At 43.9% G+C, this 21,526-nt stretch overlaps 1 protein-coding gene across 2 annotated transcripts in view; it reads left to right on the top strand.

Annotated features, from left to right (window-relative positions):
• Positions 1-13,183, top strand: part of GBA1 (glucosylceramidase beta 1) — an 85,344-nt gene extending 72,161 nt beyond the window's left edge. For both annotated transcript variants that reach the window (XM_085639878.1, XM_085639879.1), the window contains exons 10-11: positions 10,308-10,424; positions 11,920-13,183. In XM_085639878.1, coding sequence (XP_085496004.1) covers positions 10,308-10,424; positions 11,920-12,025 — 223 coding nt within the window. In that variant the 3' untranslated portion in view covers positions 12,026-13,183. The remainder of the gene's footprint in view (positions 1-10,307; positions 10,425-11,919) is intronic.
• The last annotated feature ends 8,343 nt before the right edge of the window (positions 13,184-21,526 follow it).

The raw sequence follows: 21,526 nt of genomic DNA, 5'->3' as shown, positions 1-21,526 counted from the left end.
GAGGCCCATTCATAATGGGTTTTCTGACCATGCAATGTTAGTCATTAGGTTCGCTTTAATACAAAACCCAAAGACTCCTAAGCGTTGGGTAGTCAATAAAATATACTTGAACGACGAAACATGGGTAACTTCTTTGAAATCAGAGATTAGTGATTTTGTTTACCGTAATGTTGAAACGGCTACGACCAATATTATCTGGGACACCATGAAGGCCTTTGTTCGTGGAATAATTATAGGTAAAGATGCAGCAGCATTAAAAGTAGCCAAATGTAAAAAAGATGCTCTGGAACAAAGAATACAAGTTTTAAACGAATTAAGACAGCTGAACCCCTCCAGCACGATTTCACATCAATTAGATGAAGCTAAAAGGGCACTTAGCTCTTATTACTATGCCCAAAGTGAGGAGATTTTCTATAGACCATCTCAATAAATTTACGAAGAGAGTAATTTTACTGGGAAATTTCTGGCTTGGCAGGTGAAAGAACAAGCTGCCGCCAATCTGATTAGAGGATTAAAATGCCCAGTAACCCAAATGGACATAACAGATTCGGTCGGGATAGGAAAGATAATGCTTTCCCATTACAATAATATCTACAGTCAGCAACATAATATTGATTAGCAAAAGTTATCAGATTTCTTAGAAAACTGTGCATTGCCTCGCCTCTCCCAAACTGACCAATTAACATTGATGTGCCCATTTTCCCTGGAAGAAATAGATCTGGTAGTTAAAAATCTCCCAAATGGTAAGGCTTGTGGCCCAGACGGATTGTCAGCTGAATTTTTTAAAACTTTTTTTGTACTTTCTCTAACCTTTTTTGCAATTATTGAACTCGATGCTGGAAGGAGGCCCGATCCTGGACTCTTTTCGGGAAGGAACTGTGGTGAGTTTTTTGAAGAAGGGGAAAGAAGCTAAAGATCCGAACTCTTACCGACCTATTACCTTACTAAATATAGATTATAAAATCGTTACAAAATGAATATCAATACGTTTGAATCAAATATCAACAGAGTTGATCCATTCGGATCAGAACGGCTTTATTCCAGGGAGACATTTGTTTACGAACACTCATTATTTAATTGAAGCTTTAGATTATTTTGAGACACGAGGGATCCCAGCATTGATTTTGTTATTGGATGCAGAAAAAGCTTTTGATTTGGTGGTATGGGAGACACTTTTTATTATTTTAGAGCACTTTGGGATTTCTGATAAAATAGTAAATTTAATTCGAAATCTTTATTCTACGGCCAAAGCAAATATTATCATAAATAAGGCAATGGTCGGTACAGTTTTAGTCAAGCGCGGCACACGACAGGGCTGCCCTTTATCCCCAGTTTTGTTTGCGTTTTTTATTGAGCCCCTTGCTGCCGCAATAAGAAATTGTACTAGTATTCTTTCCCCAGTTCCTTCAATGGCGAAGATCAAACTCTATGCGGATGATATTATGTTATTAATTAAACAAGAACTTAATTCGCAAATGAGGATTTTTGAGGAATTCGAAGCCTTGGGGGCTATCGGATTAACAAAAAAAAGACTGAGATTCTGAAGTGTGGGAATAGAGAGCTAGAAATACATCCCGATTTAAGGTGCTGTTTAAACACTAAACGAAAAGATATCTCGGGGTCTTTTTCTCACACACAGTTAAGGATTTATACACGCTCAACTTCGATCCCCTTCTTCTAAAGATCCGGTCAATGTTTACACGTTGGAATTCTTTGCCACTTTCGATCCTGGGTCGGGTCGCCCTTTTAAATGTCCGTTCTTCCTTTATTTAATTTTTTGTTTTCCACTATTCCTTGTTTCCTGCCAGGAACCTATTTTTCTAGGGTAGAATCTCTGTTTTCTGCCTTCGTCTGGGTAAAAAAGCCACCTCGTATAGCAATCAATACTCTCTATGCGGATCTAGATCAAGGAGGACTCTCTTTACCAAATATTAGAGATTATTATAACGCATACTTTATACAATATTTGTCGAGGTTTAGGAATCAAACTCAAGGGCAAACCTTATTTATAAAAAAAAATGTTTTGACCTAATTTATTTAGAAAATGAGATACCAACCCCCCGCAGATTTTTAAATCTCCCAAATTAGTCCGCTACAAGATCCTGATATGGTTTCTTAAAAAACGTACTGCTAGGTTTAAAAGATATTCTCTCCCATTAATTAATGTAACAACCCTGCTGTCTAGTATCTTTCCACTGATAGGCATTAAAATTGGATCTGAGACAGTAGATAATTGGGCCAGAGTAGGATTTATTAAAATAGTCGATTTAAAAAAAAATGGAGTATGGATAACTCCAACAGAGATGGCATGTCTTATTCAGAGGAATTTTTTGTTGGTGTGGTCTTACAATACTATCTTCAAATTCTTGGAACAACTTGATATTGAACAGCTTAATCAACCAACCCAACTGGTTAAAGACCTCTTTTTAAATGAATGTGTAAGGAGACCTGGGGAGTGGAAGCGTTGCTTAGCGGCTAGTAAGGAAATGGATTTATGTCAAAAAGCAATTAAAAAATGGCAGGAAAAGTAAAATCATGTATTATCTACGAATACTTGGAGGACCATTTATCAGTTTAATTTTAGTACACTTCGAGGAGCTAATTGGGGCAGAATGTTATTCTTTGGGAAATGGTTATTATATCGTACTCCTGCGGCTATTTCCAAAATGTATTCAAATTATTCATCGAACTGCTTCAGATGTATACAGCATACTTCCGCCAACTGGTCTCATGTAATGGTCCATTGTACGAAAATTAGGATATTTTGGGAAGAGATTTTTGTTTTTTTTCAGGCCTATTATAAAATTACGGTTCCTTTTAATGAAAAATTGATGCTTTATGGTTTTGACCCGGATCTTAAAATCCCTACCCATTTTGTTAAATTACTGTTTATAGCAATGGCAAGATCTTTGTTATTGCAGAACTGGCGGTCAGAACAGATCCCAACTAAAGTAGAGTGGATACAGAAAATGAGGAGAGTTAGGAAAAGTGAACAAATTTATGCTATGCGGGTGGGAGGTACAAGAAAATTTGATAAAATCTGGGGACCTTATTTTGATTCCGATTGATTTCCTCGGTAGACGATGTTAAACTTCATTGCTTGACTGTATTCTAGGCTGAACCTGTTTTTGTTGTATCTGATCTTATGTATTGTTGATTAATTTTCTTTTGTCGCTAAAGTACTTCAAATAAAAAAAATAAAATAAAAAAAAAACACTTTCGCGCCTTATAAGGAGGTAAAATCTTTGCCAATTTGGGATTACCAAGTCGAACATAACAGTTTTAGGAGAGAGCACAGGGGTCTGGGTAGCAGAATCCAGTGCATTATCAGAGTCATAATCATCAGCGTTTGGAGTAAAAGGTGTGTGGCGGGGTGACCATACAAAAAGGGGAACTTTGCTACAAGAACTCCTACCATGTGCTCCATTTGTTGTAGTGTGATCAAGCAGCTTAGGCGTATCGGAGAGGAGTATTAAGCACTTGTTGCACACACAGAGTCAATAAATGGTACACACACTCGGGGCGAAATCAGAAACCAATTCATAAAAATAACACAGATTTTTATATTTGTTTTCGATACCAAGAACATCAGAATCAGGTAAGTACTTTCGGAGTTATGGATTTAGCAAGCAAACAGTCAAACACTCAAAGGTTTTGGAGGTAAGAGCCTTGAACGCAATAATGTTATTCTGTGGGAGGAAGACCTATACTGCAAACAAAATACTTTTAGTCGCAGTTCAGTGGTGCCCTTTGGAACTTAAGGTGCTAGGGGGGCCAAGGTCCAAAAAACTGCCACCAGCAGTTTTAGTTTGCCTGCCCTGGCGTGTCTGGGTGCAGAGGTGCTGGACGAGTAGGTAGCCTTTAGTGCTACACTGTTGAAGTCAATGGACACCTGCAAGCACATGCTGCAAGTGGGGACTTGGGGACAAATCTGGCTGAACCCAAAGGGGGGCTCGGCTTGTGAGGGTCTTTAGAGCAAGCGGGAGAAGTTGGTTGACGTGAACCTGGGCTGTGTGGCTAGTGTGCAGAGGTGTTTGGCTGGCTGGCTGGTCACTTGTGTTGGAGGCTCCCAAGGTTCTTGGTCTTTGAGGGGAGGAAAACAAGACAGCAGGGCCACTTAGTTTAAGCCTCATCGGTCCTGAAGTCCCTCTTCATGCAGGTCAGCTTTGGCGGCGGTGGTGTCTGGGCTGGACACTAACAAGGCTTGGTTGCTGCAAGTGCTCCAGTACCCAGAGTATTGGTGCAGGGAGGCTCCTGGAGGGTCTAGTGTCTCAACTTGGTGGAGAGACGGGGCTGATCTCTTGGATCCACGGAAACCTCTTCCTGGCGTGATGCTCCCTCAATGGGCCCCATAGCCAGCATACCGGACAAGTGCGGTTGGTGCCTGCAGATTCAGGGGGATGGCTCCTCCACCCCAAGGGAGATGCTAGATGGTTGGTGAAGTGCTGGACAGTCCTCCCAGTGTTGAGGAGGATGCACAGCTTTTGGATGAGTTGGGTCTTTGCAATTGTCGAGGTACCAGCAGCCAGGCAGGGTTTGGTGCCAACTTTGGTGTAGGTCCTCCGTTCTTGCGCTGATGGATCTTTTTTTGTCTTTCTTCTGTTCCCAGATAGACCTCTGTCTTTCTGGTGGTGGGGGGGGGGGCTAATTACAGAATTGGGGGCGTTTAGAGGAGTGCAGTAGAGTAGCAAAAGGGCTTCCTACCCCTGGGGTGTCTGCACTCCCTATATGACCACTTCCTGCAAGGGGCGGTCATAATCCTGACCCAGAGTTCCTAGTTTCACCAAAACTAAAATGGTGAAACCCTTCTTCGACTGTCCACTTCAGGTGACCCACCTTAGGGGGGTGTGCCTAGCCCGTAAATGTGACACGCCTTCTGTCTAATTTCCCACCTGCTCTGGTGCCAAATGGGCCTCAGGGCAGGGGGTGGCATTCCCCAGGTCTGGGGGAAGCTGAGGTTGCATTTCTAAGGCGGTAGAGGCTTTGAAATGCTAATTTGCTAGTCACCCTGCTGGAGGAGGTGTGAACTCCTCCCGCCGAAGCAGGCATTGTTTCTGACCTCTGAGAGGGTGGGCTCTCCCTTTTGGGGGAGGGTGGGGGGTCAGAAACTCGTCTGTGGTGGCAGGCTGAAAGATACCAGTCAGCCAGCATGCTATGTGACTTGTAGGATTTCAGCGGGGCACATCTAAGGTGCCCTCTGGTTGCATGTAGTAATCTGGCATCAGTATAGATTTATTAAAACAAGGTCTTTGATACCAAACACCATTACTTTCAGTAAAGCCATCATGTAGCTGGATAACTCCAAATGACCAGTGCCCAGTACATGTCCTTAAGATGGCTTCCTGGTCACTTGCAAAGCCGTGCAGTGGAACAAGGCATTGCAGGGACACATCTGTTCATGCAGATGTGCCCTCACATATTATATAATGAACCCTGCCTTAGGGCTCCAAGGCCTGCTGTAGGGATGGCTTACATATAGTACATGTAGTGTACACACAGTTGTGTTTTCAGAATGGCTTGCACCATGTCATGCATTCGGAATGTCCTTCTGCATGCAGTTTGTGTGTAGGTCCCTGAGGGTGGCATAATACATGCTGCAGCCCTTAGAGACCATCTTTACTGCCCTTCCCTGGGTACCAGGGTAACCATTTGCTAGAGACTTACATGGGTGCTAAAGTCCTTGCCAATTGGGTTACAATTGCACATTTGTCTTGTTTTTAGGGAAAGAGCACTGGGGCCTGGTTAGCAGGGACCCAGTGCACTACCAATCCACAACATCAGTACCAGTGAGCAAAATGTGGGGGTGACCATGTCAAAAAGTGGCACTTTCTTACACCTGTAGCACTCTGAAAGATTTTTCAAGATATCCCCGGCACAGACCATGGGCTCATTCAGGGGACTGTCTTTGTGCTCTTCATCTGATGGATGCCTAGTTTCATATTCTTATTTGAGCCCTCGGAAGGTTTCTCTGATGTGTGACAGAGGGCAGTCCTTTCCAGTTCGAATCCTTTTTAGTCTGGGTGCTTGCACGCAGTCTGTTTTGCAATATTATGATAGTGCTTGTGGCATTTCCATAGCTTCCAGGCACTCCTGCTAACACCAGGATAATTGGATGGTCAGTGCTTCTACAGTCTCTTCAGCTTATTGTTACTTTGTTGAGGATCTAGGTTAGTAAGTAAAGTGCAATGTCTTATCAGTTTTCTGCCTTACAGCTCTGTGTACTGTCTAAAATGAGCTTTCCTCTACTAGATTGGATCTCATCTGTGTAAGAGACTTGTCTTGGGGTGTGAGCGGGGCTCCATATGTTTACAGAGGGGACTGAATTCAGTGTTCCACTGCCAAGTATGTGGTCCTGATGGATTTGCTAGAAAAAGGTGCCCGATCAAGTGAAATGATCCTTTCGGTAGTGGGTTACAGTCCACCTTGTTTAAGTTCCCTTCAAGGCCCTAATGTCCTCATAGCATAAAAGCATCAAATTCAGCATCTGTGCTACTGTGGATCCTAAAACATTCATGACAATTGAGTTGGATGCAATGTTTGTTTCTGAGATTCTTTCCTCCCTTACTTGAAGAAAACAAGTTTGTTGGACTCCACTGGTAACCAAGCTTTAAAGTTTCATAGCAACAAGCATGGATGGAAGTGTTTCTTTGAGCTGTATTAAAATCCAAGTAGGTTTGGGGCCTTTCCAAGTACATCAAGCCATTGGCACCTCTCCTGGTGGATATGGACACAATTAACATACTCACTTTCTGAGCTCATGAATCTGAATCTCACCCAGAGGAAGCTTTGCTCCACTTTCAGGGAGGGACGTAACTCACAATTTGGGGAATGTGATGGGCTCCCACTTTGTTTCCTGTATGGGTAGACTCCCATGATATAGGGATAATTCCTTCCCGATCAGCTGAGGCATATTCCAACTCCTGTATCTTGTAATCCATGGCCCTTGACAAGCTGCAAAAGGGCAGGCTCTGCACAGTACCCCTACCCCCCCCTGTCCAACAACTGGTTCTGGTCCTCTGACCTGCGACCGAGCCCGTCACTACATCTGATTTTACTGCTGAGGAAGAGCCTTTCTCTTCATGAAGAATCAGTTAATTTTCCCCCCCTCTGCTTTGTTTAGTTGAGTGCTTGCAAATTTGAGGCCTATCTAAGGACATTGTGTGCCTTGCAGAAGTACATTAATATTCTGATGGTGGCTTACCACTCTCACAATACATTTGTAAAGCACACAGCTACTCTCAAAAGGTGTCCCTGCCCTAGCGAGAGGAAGTTCCACATTGTTCAAATACAGAAACCAACTTAGGAAAGGGTCATTGCAGCGTTGGAGAAAAGAAAAAAAAAAGTTTTACGCCTATTTCTAAAAACCATTTCAGAAGGACAATTTTTCAGGGGTAGGGCATTCCACAGTTTAGCTGTCAGATAGGAAAAGGACCGAACACCTTTTCTGGATCTAGTAATAGGAGGAATTTGAAACAGCTTGAGGTGGTTGGATCGAAGAGATCGTGCATGGGAGAATAGTTTGAAACAGTGTCTCTGGTAAAGGGGCCCCCTTGAGTGGAAATTCTTGAAAGCAAAAGGTGAGTGCCTTGAACTGGATCCTACTTTTAATCGGTAACCAGTGTAGCTGAGGAAAGTGATTTGAGATAGAGCGCCAGGGAGGACGTTTAAGGATCAGTCGGGCTGCAGCGTTTTGAATGATCTGAAGACACTGAATAAGAAAGGAAAGAAGCCCGAGGTATAGGGAGTTGGAGTAGCCCAGGTTAGAGGTAATCAAGGCTTGAACAATGGTTTTCTGCTGTTCTACAGGAATGAAATACATCATACGTCTCCATGATCAGTCGAGAAACAGGAACTAGACTGCGATTTTTATCAGAGATTCAAAGGTAAGTTCAGCATCAAATTTAACCCCTAGATTCCTAACCACAGGTGAGGGGCAAGGGGGATTACCCATCTCAGATGGCCAACAGATTGGAATCGGGTCTAAGTTCAGTACCAGAGAAGAGAATCTCAGTCTTCTCAGAGTTTAACTTCAAGAAGTTGGTATTCATCCATTCTATGACAGATCTGAGACAGGATTTAAGAGCGCTCCGAGATGAAGGGGCATTTTCATGAAATGCCAATAGCAGCTGAGTATTGACAGCGTAAGAGACTATTTTTACTCCATAAGACTCTACAAGGTTAGCCTAAGGGGACATATACACATTAAAAAGGGTAGGGCTGAGAGCCGAACCCTGTGGAAACGCCACAGTTCAATGGTCTTGCTGCAGAAGTAAAGGGTGGAAGAAAGACCGTTTTAAGTGCAGTTGCTGAGAAAGGACTTAAGCCAGGATAAGGCACAGTCTGTACTGCCCGTGGCTTCCAGTCTCTGAAGCAATATAGCATGAGAGACCTTGTCGAACACCGCAGAGAAATCCAGCAGCATCCATAACTGAGGAGTTTTGGCTAACGTTGCTTTTAAATGTTCCCATACTTCCAGAAGAGCAGTCTCAGTACTATAACCGTGACAAAAACCTCACTGTGAGTGTTATAGTAGAAGGCTTTCCTCCAGAAAATTAGTTAGCTGTCTATTGACATGTTTTTTTTCTACCAGCTTTGCCGCAGTGGACAACGGAGAGAGATGAGCCTAAAATTGCTCACGATTATTGGGTCAGCAGAAGGCTTCTTAAGTAAAGTAAGAAGCAAAGCCTGCTTCCATCCGAGGGGACCCTTGCCTGAGCAAGGGATTCATTGAGCAAATTGTTCATCACATGATTTACCACCGATACTGCCCTTTTACACAATGCACCAGTAAGTGGCTGAGTTTTGTTGCTTGACTCTGAAAATCTCTTGGATCTTTGCATATCATTTGGACTGTGTTCCTCCTTTTCTTTCAGGGCAATTGGGACTGGTACCCAGGATGGATACTGGTACCCTGATCACCAGACTTTCAGTGCCTACAGGAACATGAAATCATAACAAGTTCCCCTTCAGTACAGTTATTTGGTCTGGTTTTAAAGAGTTGCTACATCTCTGTACCCCGGTTTACATGCTGCGTCCAGTTTGGCCTTTCTTGGCAGCATTGGCACAGAGCCTTTAGATTCCAGTGATTTGAGGTTCAGTCCCTGGGAGACCACTTTTATGGACCCAGTTCATTTGACACTTCGGTCTCGGATGATCTGTAGGTGCTCTAAGCCGTGAACCGTATATGGTTCATGGACACAACACATTTTTCCTTTCTCTCTACATATTTAGCTGAATTTCCCTCTTTCCATGGCGGGGCTGGTGGTTGGTATTTGTCCATAACCTCTCTGTAAGGATGGCTTTGATTCTTATTTAGTATGCACTGGAGATATCTGAACGTCAGGGCTTTATCTTGGGTCTTCTCCTGTAGTGCAGACATCCAGGCATCAACAGACACTGGGGCTGTGCTATGTATTTTTTAACTTGATTCAATCAGGGTCTTTACCATGCTTTTTCCAGACTAAACTAGATGGCATTTGTGGCTTTCTAAACATTAATAGTTAAGTTGGTGTGTGGGCTAAGCACATGCTTACTGTGAACAGTGTGAGTTGGACTTGAGAACTTGCTCGGACCCTCATTTTGACTGTGATCTGTTGGCTGCCACTGGTTTCTACGCTTAGTCTCCATTTGAACTTTAGGCATTCTTCATAATATTTCCCAATGGGTATGGAAGAATGCTGATCTTGGACTTTGAATACAATATTCAGCACAGCGAAAAATGTGTTCATTTACAAAGAAAGTTCTGCACGTTCTGTAGAAAACACTCAAGTTAGACATTATAATTTTGATTGTTCGTCCTTCCTCACACTACCTGCAAAACAAAAATGAATATTACTTATACAAGGACCTTCACCATAGACCAGCACTCAATAGAACAGACCCCAATAATCCCACCGGTAGGATGGTTTCTCAGCGAAGCCTTTGTATAAAATGTCATGTTGCAACTGATGAAATTGCAGATGAGTCTCAAAATATTTGGCTGAGGTGGGACTCCCAACCATTTGAGGAGGATTTTCTTCTTTCTCCTTTGCCGCACACTGAAGCCTGTAAGCAAAAAGTAAGTGTTTGATTGAGACCTGCATTTTTGTATGAACATTTTACTAAAGGTACTTTCAAACTGTGGCATGCGGCTGTATGTTCCATTAAATGTTAGTTTCGGGAGGAGTTTTTATGGCTCTTTTCCTAATTGCTGGCATGTACATCCACCAAGTGAATGCACCTGAAATCCCTGGGTTTGACTAGCAGCTCTTTTAACACCAGCCTGACTGCTCTTACACCCCTTAAAATACTTTTCTTTGTCTGTACAGTAAGTTCATCTCTGAGGGTTCCCAGCGGGTTGGTCTGGACTCCAGTGAAGCCAGTGACCTAGAGTCTGTAGCATTCCTGAGGCCTGACGGCGCAGCAGTGGTGGTGGTTTTGAACAGGTAAGTGGATTGGTGAACGCCTTAGGAACCCGTGTGATTATATCAAGGAGGTGGAATCCAAACAGACTTATTGAAGAGAACTGAGGAGAAACAAGAGTCCTCTGTGGAAGATTGGGGGTTGCGCTAGGCATGAAATTCCTTTCATGCCTTGAGAACCATTGTAGCTCACCTTTTGTGACCCTTTCAGACACACTTAATGAAGTTGATTAAGGCTGCAGTTTGTAGACAATTCCTTAAATAAAACAGTAGTTGTAAATGTGTTTCCTATCACACAGCCTACATCCATATCCTGGCTTTTTTCAGCTTTCTATTTAGAAAGAATTAAGATATTGCTAAGGTTTTATTTTCTTAGCTCAATGTTCTGGACACTAGGTCTGAGCGGTCAACTGGTTTACTTTTGAGGTTGTAGATCCTGGCACCCATGGGTTTAGGAGCTGGCTGTTTTACTCATGATGTGTGTGTGTGGACATTGTGGTTCGGTTTGAGTTTTTGACTGGTTTCTTTTTCAAGCCTGTATCTGTTTTGCTTGACTTGGTTTCTCACAGAAGTTCTTGGATGCTGTAATGTGTTTTTGTTTTTTGTAAAACATATTTTTATTGGCATTTATAGTTTACCATGACAAATAGCAAAGATAGAATACATTCAGTTGGATTGCATGTTACATCTCATATCACAGTATAGCGCTATCCAGAATTGGATGCTGTATTGTGGGTTAAGGTGCTTTTATTCTTTTGAAGTCTGAGGATGCTGTGCTTGGGATTGAGGTGATAAAAGGCTCTCTTACGCAGGCCTGGACATTGTGAATATGTGTTCAGGTATCCGTTTTCATCACTTGCTGATGTTCATGGACTCTCGTTTGGGATATGGTTGTTGACAGGCATTCTGCAAAGCTCAGGAGTTTTTAGGAGTAGGCAGGTTTTCTGTTAAGGTCCGTGGATGTTTTGGTTGGAGTATGATGACTAGTTTCCTTTTGAAGAGAAAATATGTATTTAGGGTGTTAGCAAGCATCCTACAGCTGTGCCGGAGTGCTGTTATTTGTCTAGAGATGTATGTAGATTTGTGATTTTAATCTAAGGTGTCCAAATGTAGTTCATATTTAAATGTCGATTTTATTTGAGGTCTCTGGACACTCTGGTTGAGGTGTAGGATGGTTTTCATTGACTTCTGTTGATGTGGTTGAAATGTTGATTGTTGACGGAGTTGTTGATGGCTTCTGTTTGAGGTCAGAGATGGGTGTGGTGTTGGTTTGCTTCTTCTAATGTATACGAAGATTAGAGGTTTTGATGGGTTCTCAGGTGGGTGGACACTGGGTTTGAGGTGTCCATTAGTTTCCCAAGTGATCAGGCAACGCTGTTGTAGTTGAGCTGCAGTTTTCATCTGGGATCAGAGGACCAAGCTCTTATTTAGTTCCAACCTTTCCATTAGTATTTTGAGGATTAAAAATTGTCACTACTGCTCCGCCTCCTTTCAATTTCCTCTGCTTCTTTTTCTGCAGAACTCCGGCAGATGTGCCATTTGTTATTTATGACCCAGAACATGGAAACGTCAACACCATTTCTCCCGCAAACACCATCCAGACTTACCTGTGGCGACGACAGTAAGGCATGCCCAGGAGCACTGTGGGCAGAAGGGAACCCAGTTCTTCTAATAATGTGGATTTCTTGCACCAGGCAGTTTTCCAAATCTTTTTTTTTTTTTTTTTTTTTTTTTAACGTGGCAGCTATTGGGCCGGAGGAGTTGCTAGGTGAAGGTGGTGAAGTGATTGTGCTTTAGTAACATAATTGTTCACTCTGGTGCGGAACATATATAGTGCAGTCGCCAAGATGAGGGAGACCATGTAATGCAGCAGCAGTTAGTGGTGTAATTACTAAGGGTGAGATCACAATTAACTTACTGATACCAGTAAGATCACATGACTTGCTAATTTCATCTTCAACTAATGTACTGCCCAACAGGTTCACATGTACTCTGTGGTGTCTGTATCCAGGTTTATTGACGAGTCCAACAAACCAAATCGCCCAACTGGTCCAGGTATCTAGAGAGACCTACTAACCGATCTTGCACTATAGTGGAATGAGTCAAAGTCCTTTCGCAGGCATGCTTTCTCAGCGGATTATATTTGCCATAAGTAATTAACAGAATGGTTGGCACTTAAGCAGTTGTTGGATGTACCAGGATTGCCATCCAGGTTACAGGACAGAACTAGATCTCCCCTCCCCTCTAATTTTCATGAACTGTGGATTTGAGGGCATGGTATGAGTCTGAGGCCTTCAGCACTTTTTCAGGACCACAGCGATGCATGGCTGGTGTCTCTAGTAGCATGGAACATCTACACCACACACACCTGACCCATGGAGCAAATTATTTTTTGTGATGCTTGTCCAGGGTTGGATAGATTTTCAAAGCACTAGTTAAGACATACAGACTTTTGCTGCACCCCAGCTCGGGGCTGAAGTAACTTGATTACAGGATAGGGGGGGTGTGTGTATTGCCACAAAATGTTCTATCCTACAAAGCAGAGCAATATTAGGATTACAAGCAACTGTATCTTGCAGCCCGGTACTAATATTTTCCAATTTATCCTGTAGAAGCACGCAGGAGATTAGGGAATTTTATTGGAAATGCATTCTGTTAAATCAGAGGACCCCCAGTCCTCACTCTTCGTAATTAAATCTTAAATGCTTTTCAGATTATGTTGTTATAATATGATCCACAAAATACTACTTCTTCGCACTATAATAAATTATTTTCTTTATTCATTTGTCAGTGCTTCCTTGTCTCTGCGCCACTGTACACAGTTCACAGCTATCCCAAGATGTAAAAAGACAGCAGCACCATAAACCAATGCAGGGTAAAAGGCAAGTGCTTGATTACATCTAGCTTCGTATGCAAATTGTAGAAATGACAGGTGCTGCGGGCAAGTAGTCCGGCGGTAGTGTTAAAGTAGTCAAAGCCAATGCAGGAAAAGACCAATCTGTCCTAATTTCAGTTTAACTGAAAAATGGGGGGTAGATTTCACTCCTCTAAAAGTTGGAGAACCCTGGTACAGTTTGTTTTAATATTTTGCTGAGTATGCAGCCAACTGTAATGCCCTCTTTGCCTGACCTTCTAGTACTAACCATAACAGTAAAAGCTTTGCATTAATGGATCACACATACACCTTGGAATAACTTGTATGTTTGGGTGCAGTTCTTACTGAAACAGTAGAAGAATCCCCTTTGTATTAACTATATTGTGACACTAGCAGACCCTGGGCTCGTGCCATAAGGGCATGGAGCCTTCTTATCCTGTGGCCAACACAGAAATGAAGACTTGTTGTCTTCAACCTTAAATAATATTCCCTAGTTTCTGCCTTGGTATTCCGGAGAATTGTATTCTTCTAGTCAACTTGTTGAGTAGTGCTTCTGCAGCAAATCAATGCTTTGCTTGTGAGACAAAGTACATAATCCAGAGTGACCTTATTTGGTAGTATGTGCCTTTCATTGATAGACCAATAGGCTAAGACACAATCAAACTCTTGAAAAATACCCCCCCCCCCCCCCGACTTAAATTCCTGCTGTGGGAGTAATGCATTTGAATTCAGAGCTAGGTAAGAGAGAATGTCCCTTCCAATAGATTTCTAGTCTTTGTTGATCATAAGAAAATCCTTTCTGTTTCAGCACCATGTAATGGCAGTCAACTTTAACCCATTAACCAATTGTATTAAATTGTCCTGCATTTAGTACTATGAGCTATTTCCACCCCCAGCGTTGTCATGCTTGGGTCAGCCGTCAATGTAGGTGCAATCTTTTAAAACTATATGAGTTCTGCTATCTGATAGAGACATTTAGGTGCAGACTCCTTACCTTTGAACTCCCAGGCGTCAGGCTGGATCCGAAACATTTTTCTTAGCAGTACTCCTGCGTGCCGGGAGGTGGCATCGGTCGACTCCACATGACTGCGTCGTGTTTGTCATCATTGTCGTGGTCACATCCACATCGTCAATATAACCGGCACGCTGACATCAGTTCTTTTCTTTCTGCGCCAGCCAGCGCAGATCCATCATAGAGAGCTACCCCCTGCCATTTTTGATAGAATTTTTTTTACTTTTTGTCGACTCCTTTTGGTGTGTAGGATGTCTAGTAAGAAGACCTCTAGGTTTAAACCGTGCAGTGCCTGTCACCATGCCATGTCAGTCACGGACCCCCACTTAGTGTCTCTGGTGTCTGGAGCGCCACCATGACACAAAGTCATGCTCCAATTGATGGGCCATGACACAGAAGGCTTTGAGGGAGTGGTCCCTAAAGATGATCGTGGTTTGGCATCTGGCACCACGGCGGTCGCCTCTTCGGTCTCGATCCCAGGCCAGGTCTCGGTTGAAAGGAAGGTGCAAGCACCGCTCTCATGAATCGAAGTCCTCTTCGTCGAAGTCAGGTAAGATGCACCACAAGAAGTTGAATCGTGCTTCAACTTCACCCTGTGAGTCTTGCGATGAAGCGGAGGAACCTCAGTGTTCGAGGCTCTGCTCTGTGGAGCGGATGCCTGGGTTGGCTCCTCTTTTTCCCGGCTTTCCATGTCCGGGAGCGACTCTGAGAAGGTCTTGGACCTGCAGCTCCCTACGGTGGCAGTCCAGACTAACGCCTTTTGGCAGAGGTCCTGCAGTCAGGTCCAAGCCCAGCACATAGGCTCCTGTGAATAGGACGATTGCCCGCCGCCATCGCCCTGCACCGGGCGACCCAGTTTTCCTCACCGCCCACCCCACCTCACAAAGCTTGGTGGTCCAAGCTTCCACTTCCCGTGGCGCTTTCCCTTCCACACCCCCGCACAGGGAATCCAAGAGACTGGAAAGAAAATATTTTCTTCCACCAGTCTGGCATTGCTTTCGGTGAATACTGCATGCCTTTTGAGCTTTATTTCCCAGTACACGGTTGCGCGGGTACTGCCCAGTGTCTCAGAGGAGGACCAGTCCCTACTCTTCCAAGCTATCTCAGATGGGAGGGATGCAGCAAAGTTCGCCATTAGATGTAGCTTGAACGCGCCAGACTCGCTGGGCAGAGTGATTTCCATGATGGTGGCCATACGTCGTCATGCCTGGCTGAGGACATGTGGTTTTTCGGGGGATGTCCAACCTAACCTTATGGACGCGCTTTTTTATGGCTCTCGACAAAGCAGGTGCGTCCTTGAGCGTTTCATGGACTTGCGGGCCTCAGCCAAGTCCTCACTACAACATCCTAGCCCATATATGCTTTTCATTCCATTTGTGAGACGGAAGGGGCTACCAACTGCACCATCCGTATTGCAGCCAGTGGGCAAGCTCAGCAGCCTCTGCAGGGCTGTGGATGCTGTTCAACCGACCCCATAAATCGGTAGGCCACCAGAAGTCGAGCCAAGCCATGATCCCTTCCTCCACCGCAAAATCTTCCTAGTCCGATTTCTCTAACCCCCCCCCCCCCCCCCCCCCCCCCCCGGATCATTTACAACCAGTCGGTGGCAGAATATGCCATTATCTCCACCACTGGTGAAACATCACCTCGGACAGGTGGGTATTGCAAATAGTCTGAAGGGGGCTACTCACGCCTCTTCGAGACTACCTCTGCATCTATACCTCCAGTGTTAGATCGGCTGGTGGAGGATCACCATGCTTTATTCAGCAAGGAAGTCACAGCTCTCTTGGCCAAGAGAGCTATAGAAAGGGTTCCCGAGCCAGAAATAGGCTGTGGTTGTTATTCCTGCTATTTGTTGCTCCCAAAGAAGGACTGAGGCCTTTGTCTTATCCTCTACCTCAGAGCCCTCAACTACTTCCTCAGAAAGGAGAAGTTCAAGATGCTCACCCTAGCTCAAGTCCTGTCTGCCCAGGACCTGGGAGACTGGATGGTATCGCTGGACTTGCAGGATGCCTATTTTTGTATCCCTGTCCTGCCTACCCATCATCGCTACCTGTGGCTTACGGTGGGCCACAAGCACTTTCAATTTGTGGTGCTCCCCTTCAGCCTCACCAGTGCCCCGCAGGTGTTCACAAACAGGATGGCGGTGGTCGCAGCCCATCTGCGAAGATCAGGGGTTCCAGTCTTCCCCTATCTCGAGGACTGGTTGTTGAAGGCGGGCTCGTCCTAAGCAGTCTTCTCCTACCTCCAGACTACAGCAAACCTCCTGCATTCGCTGGGGTTCACTATCAACGTGCTGAAGTCACACCAGATTCCCTCTCAGACACTCCCTTTCATTGGAGCAGTTCTCGACACGGTGCAGTTTCGGGCTTATCCTTCCGAACGGTGAGTCCAGGATATTCAGGCTATAATACCGATTTTTGAGCCTCCATCCTGGATTTTGCTGAGAATGACTGAGGCTGTGGGGCCTCATGGCCTCCTACATCCTGCTGGTGAACCATGCACGGTGGCACATGCGGGCTCTGCAGTGGGACCTGAAGTTCCAGTGGGCACAGTATCGAATCTCACCGACCTGGTTTAGATCTTGAAGGACACTGCACAAGGCCTGCAGTGGTGGCTAACAAACCGCAATTGGGTCAGAGGCAGATCCCCCTCTCCCTTCCCCATCCAGATCTCACAGTAGTGACTGATGTGTCTCTTCTGGGATGGGCCAGCCATCTGGGGGAGGTGGATATCAGAGGACTCTGGTCTCCGGCGGAAGCCAGGCTCCACATCAACCTGTTGGAGTTTCGGGCGATCCGATTGGCACTGAAAGCATTATTACCGTCCATAAAGGGAAGGCTAATTTAGGTGTTCACGGACAATCCTACCACCATGTGGTATTGCAACAAACAAGGCGGAGGGGGGGGGGGTGGGGGGGGGGTCGTGGACTCTGTCAAGAGGCCCGCCTCTGGACTTGGCTGGAACAACAGGGCATTTCCCTGGTTGTTCAACATCTGCCCGGTTCTCTGAACGCCAGAGCAGACAATCTCAGCTGAAGGTGCCTTGCAGATCACAAGTGGTGTCTCCATCTGGATGTGGCACAAGTTCTTTCAATGGTGGGGAGAGGCTTGTTCGATCTGTTTGCCTCCGAAGAGAACGTACAATGTCAGCAGTTTTGCGCGTTGGAGTTTCCAAAGCGGCTTTCTCTCGGCGACGCTTTTCGCCGTAAGTGGAGCTCAGGTCTCTATACGCCTTTCCGCCCATACCACTCCTGCCCAGAGTGCTCAAGACTATTAGGAGCGACCAGGCACAAGTCGTTCTTGTGGCTACGGATTGGGCACAGAGAGGTTGGTTTCCTGAGCTTCTAGATATGAGCATAGATTCCCCCAATCAGGCTTCCCATTCGGGAGGATCTTCTGTCACAGCAGCAGGGTAGGATCCTCCACCCGAACCTGTCCACTCTCCATCTCCTTGCGTAGAGAGAGCGGTGACAATTGACAGCTTTTGACCTTCCTCCGGAAGTCTGTGAGGTTTTTTTTACCAGACAGACATCCCTCCACAAAATCAGTATATGCCTGCCGATGGAACACATTTTGCAAATATTGTACAAAAAGGTCCATTAACCTCTTATCTGCCTCCCTGGCAAATATCCTCCCGTTTATCCTTTCCTTGGCCCAGCAGGGCTCTGCCTTGGGCACTGAAGGGCTGCCTTTCAGCTTTTCTTCGGCTGCCAGGTCAGCCTTCACTCTAAGTCCCCTCTGGTGCAGAGATTTTTGAGGGGGTTACCCCAATTGTTTCCCCCTTCTCCTTTTCTTATGCCACAATGGGATCTTAATTTGGTCCTCACTTTCTTGATGTGCGCATCGTTTGAGCCAATGTACAACTGTCCTCTACAGTTGCTAACCATCAAAACAGCTTTTTTGGTGGCCATTACTTCTGCCAGGAGGGTGAGCAAACTACAGGCACGGTCATCACAGCCTCCTTACATGTCAGTTTTGCTGGTCAAAGTGGTACTGAGAACTAAAGCATCCTCTTTGCCCAAGGTTGTAACTCTTTCATCTGGGACAGTCCGTTACTCTGCTCACTTTCTATGCACCTCTGCATCCTTCCAAGGAAGAGGTCCCCACTGTCTGGACCCAAAAATAGCGTTATTCTACCTCGTTCACACAGGAGTTCCGGGTGAATGACCAACTCTTTATAGGATATATGGGCGCAAAGAAGGGGCATGCTGGGTTATCCTCTGCATTAAAATATGTTATGCCTTGGCGAAAATGTAGCCTCTCGAAGGCCTTAGGGCCCATTCCACCAGGGCCCTTCAGAAGGGTGTTCCTATTTCTGACATCTGTCAAGCGGCCACCTCTGCACACTTTCACCAGACACTATTGCCTGGACTGTCAGGTCTGCAGGAAGGTCCCATTTGGGTGCTCTGTCTTACAGGATTTCCTGCTTTGAAGCTTTTCTGCAGTCCCACCTCCAGGGGAGGTATTGCTTGGGTATCTGTTTAAAGGTAATGAATCTGCAGCTAGATGTCTGTCAGATGGACAAGTTACTTACCTTAATAACGTCTTATCTGGTAGAGACGTGATCTAGCTGCAGTTTCCTTACCAACCCACCCATCCTCCCGCACTGCGGAATTATCTTTTAGTGTCAGGGCTGTTACCTTTCAGGGCCCTAGTCTCTTTTTAACACACCATGGTCAGTTACTTCATGGCTCCGCACTTCTGGCGTGGAAAGTCGTGAAAAGTACTGACGTCCGAGCGCCAGAGATATTGACGAGGCAGACGTCACATGGAGTCGACCGACGCCACCTACCCATGCGCAGGGTTACTGCTAAGAAACATCTTTTGTATCCAGCCTGATGCCTGGAAGTTCAAAGGTAAGGAATCTGCGGCTAGATCATGTCTACCAGATAAGGCGTTACCGAAGTTAAGTAACTTGGTAGGCTCTTCCTTGGACCGTTGGATTCCTCTCACTTTGGTAGACTAAGTAATTCTGACGTGTTCTTAATTGTGAAATTTTTCGTATCTGGGTAGCACTCATCTGAAGGACTAAAAAAATGAATGGGGTTTGAGTAATTCTCAGCCGCAAAACAGTTGTCATCAAGTTGGATGTTCTAATGGCCTTGAGTTGTGAATAGTTCCTGTTGAACCACAAATCTTTTAGGTTGGAGTCTTAACAATCAGATGTCTAGGTACATCCCTTTTGGCCTCATCTGTTCTTACCTGAGATTGGAACTTTGCCCTTCCTTCACATCCATGCCATTAGTATGCCTGCTTAAAGTGTCATGGCCGCCCTCCCTCCAGCACCATTTCCACAGCCGATGTGATCCCTTTTTAATTCTTTGGTATGTACTTGCACTCTTTTATAGTACATTGGGTCCTTATTGTGCTCTTGCAGACTTGTCCCATGCCCTGGTTCTTTGTGGGATCACTTACAATGTTGTGGTAAACAATATCGTTGACAATAGTATCATACTAACATTTTCTTAATATAGAATTTACAGTAGTAAATGTTAAATATTTTAATGTAAATTAAATATATTTCACTAACATTTAAAACTATAGACAGGATAACAATTAAATTTCACATTATGTAATTTGTTTTAAATGCATCACTATGAAAATATTTAGATAATGTATTTTACACTTTATATTTTGAATTTAATATGAAAATCTAGATACATGTGTACTAATAAATGTAACATTATTAATATTGTGTAATATAAATGTTAACCAATTATGTAACACTATATATAACTATTTAAAAATGAAGAAAATATTCTAATGTAGGGAATACATAAAATATAATAACATAATTAATGCTATAAACTATTTAACCAACATTATGGAAATTATTGGTCTCTAAGAATATTCATTATACTATTCTCACTCTAGTTTATGCAACTGTAGGAGACGTGTTGGACTCTGGAGATGTAAATTTACTAATTCCCAATTCAGTCAGTACAAACGTAGGGAAAGTGTTGAATTGTAAAGAGGTTCATTTTGCTATTCCTACTGCAGTCTAAACAAGTGTAAGGAAAGTACTTCACTTCAAACACATTACATAGATGAACACCATAAATGTAAAAAAAATTACTCCTCATAAAAAAAATACAGATATGCAATTAAAACAATCAGTTTATATAATTATACATTAATTATTTAACTTCCCATCATATCCCCTTACAAATCTAGCAACCTGCATCTAAAATATAACTTAATAAGAATTCCATAATTGACATGTTTAAAATAATGAATTCACAATTACTTAACCTCCCATACCCCTACAAACCTACCAGCCTGCAAATAACAATGAAAATAAATCAATATTGCATTATAAATAGCAATCATTATTAAATAGTTCATAAATTATGAACTTCCTCCCCTAAATACCCAACACCCGATACAACACTATAAATTTCTATAATAAAAAAAATTGAAATCACTTAAAATTACAAACTGTATTAAAAAACTTTATATAAAACACATTCAGATAATAAAAACACGATTTAACGACGCTATTAACATAGATATTACTTACCTTTAAAAATGGTATTTGTGCATCACAATATTTTTTCTAAACATCTCTTTACCTCTGCTCTCCTAAGGTACACTCAGAGTCCCCCTCCTGCCAGTTGCATTTGCTCTACCCAAAGTTGATGAACACAAGGGTTCTACACACTTTAATTCATTGTTTTTAACTATATAGCCAATCTAAATTCCTCTGGCTGGTCACATTACATGAGGTGTGCAAAGATGTTACACTGTTCTGGGACAGTTCCAGTTGAGAAGCACCAATCCCTTGTTTTAACTGCTCTTCGCAGAGGTAAAACCGCTGGTAATGTAATAAATAAAAATAAGTTACTTACCTGTAAACTGTGGTTCTCCAGTATTGGTATCTTTCATAGATTCACATGCTTGAATCATTCCCAGTCATCGAAGTAGGAGTCCCACGGTACATCAAAAGCAGTAAGTAATTACTCTAACATTCACTTTAATATCTCATCCTAGTCATTAGGTATGGTACAAACTCCAGCCAATCAGGCGACCGCACCCTCTGGAATCCTCTCCACAGAGGCTCCAGGCTCTCAGATGTTCGAGCACAAGTGTAGCATAATCCTATTAATAGACCTGGGGAGCCTCTCGGGCAGGGGTCTCCAACCTTTTCTGTAGTGAGAGCTACTTCTGATCAGTAAAAATCATTGTGAGCTACTAAAGGGCGAGCAACTCGCGCATTTTTCTGAGACACCCCCCCCCC

This window comes from Triturus cristatus, chromosome 12 (genome assembly GCF_964204655.1).
Source record: "Triturus cristatus chromosome 12, aTriCri1.1, whole genome shotgun sequence".
Taxonomy (NCBI): Eukaryota; Metazoa; Chordata; class Amphibia; order Caudata; family Salamandridae; genus Triturus; species Triturus cristatus.
This window is presented reverse-complemented; position numbering and strand designations above follow the sequence as displayed.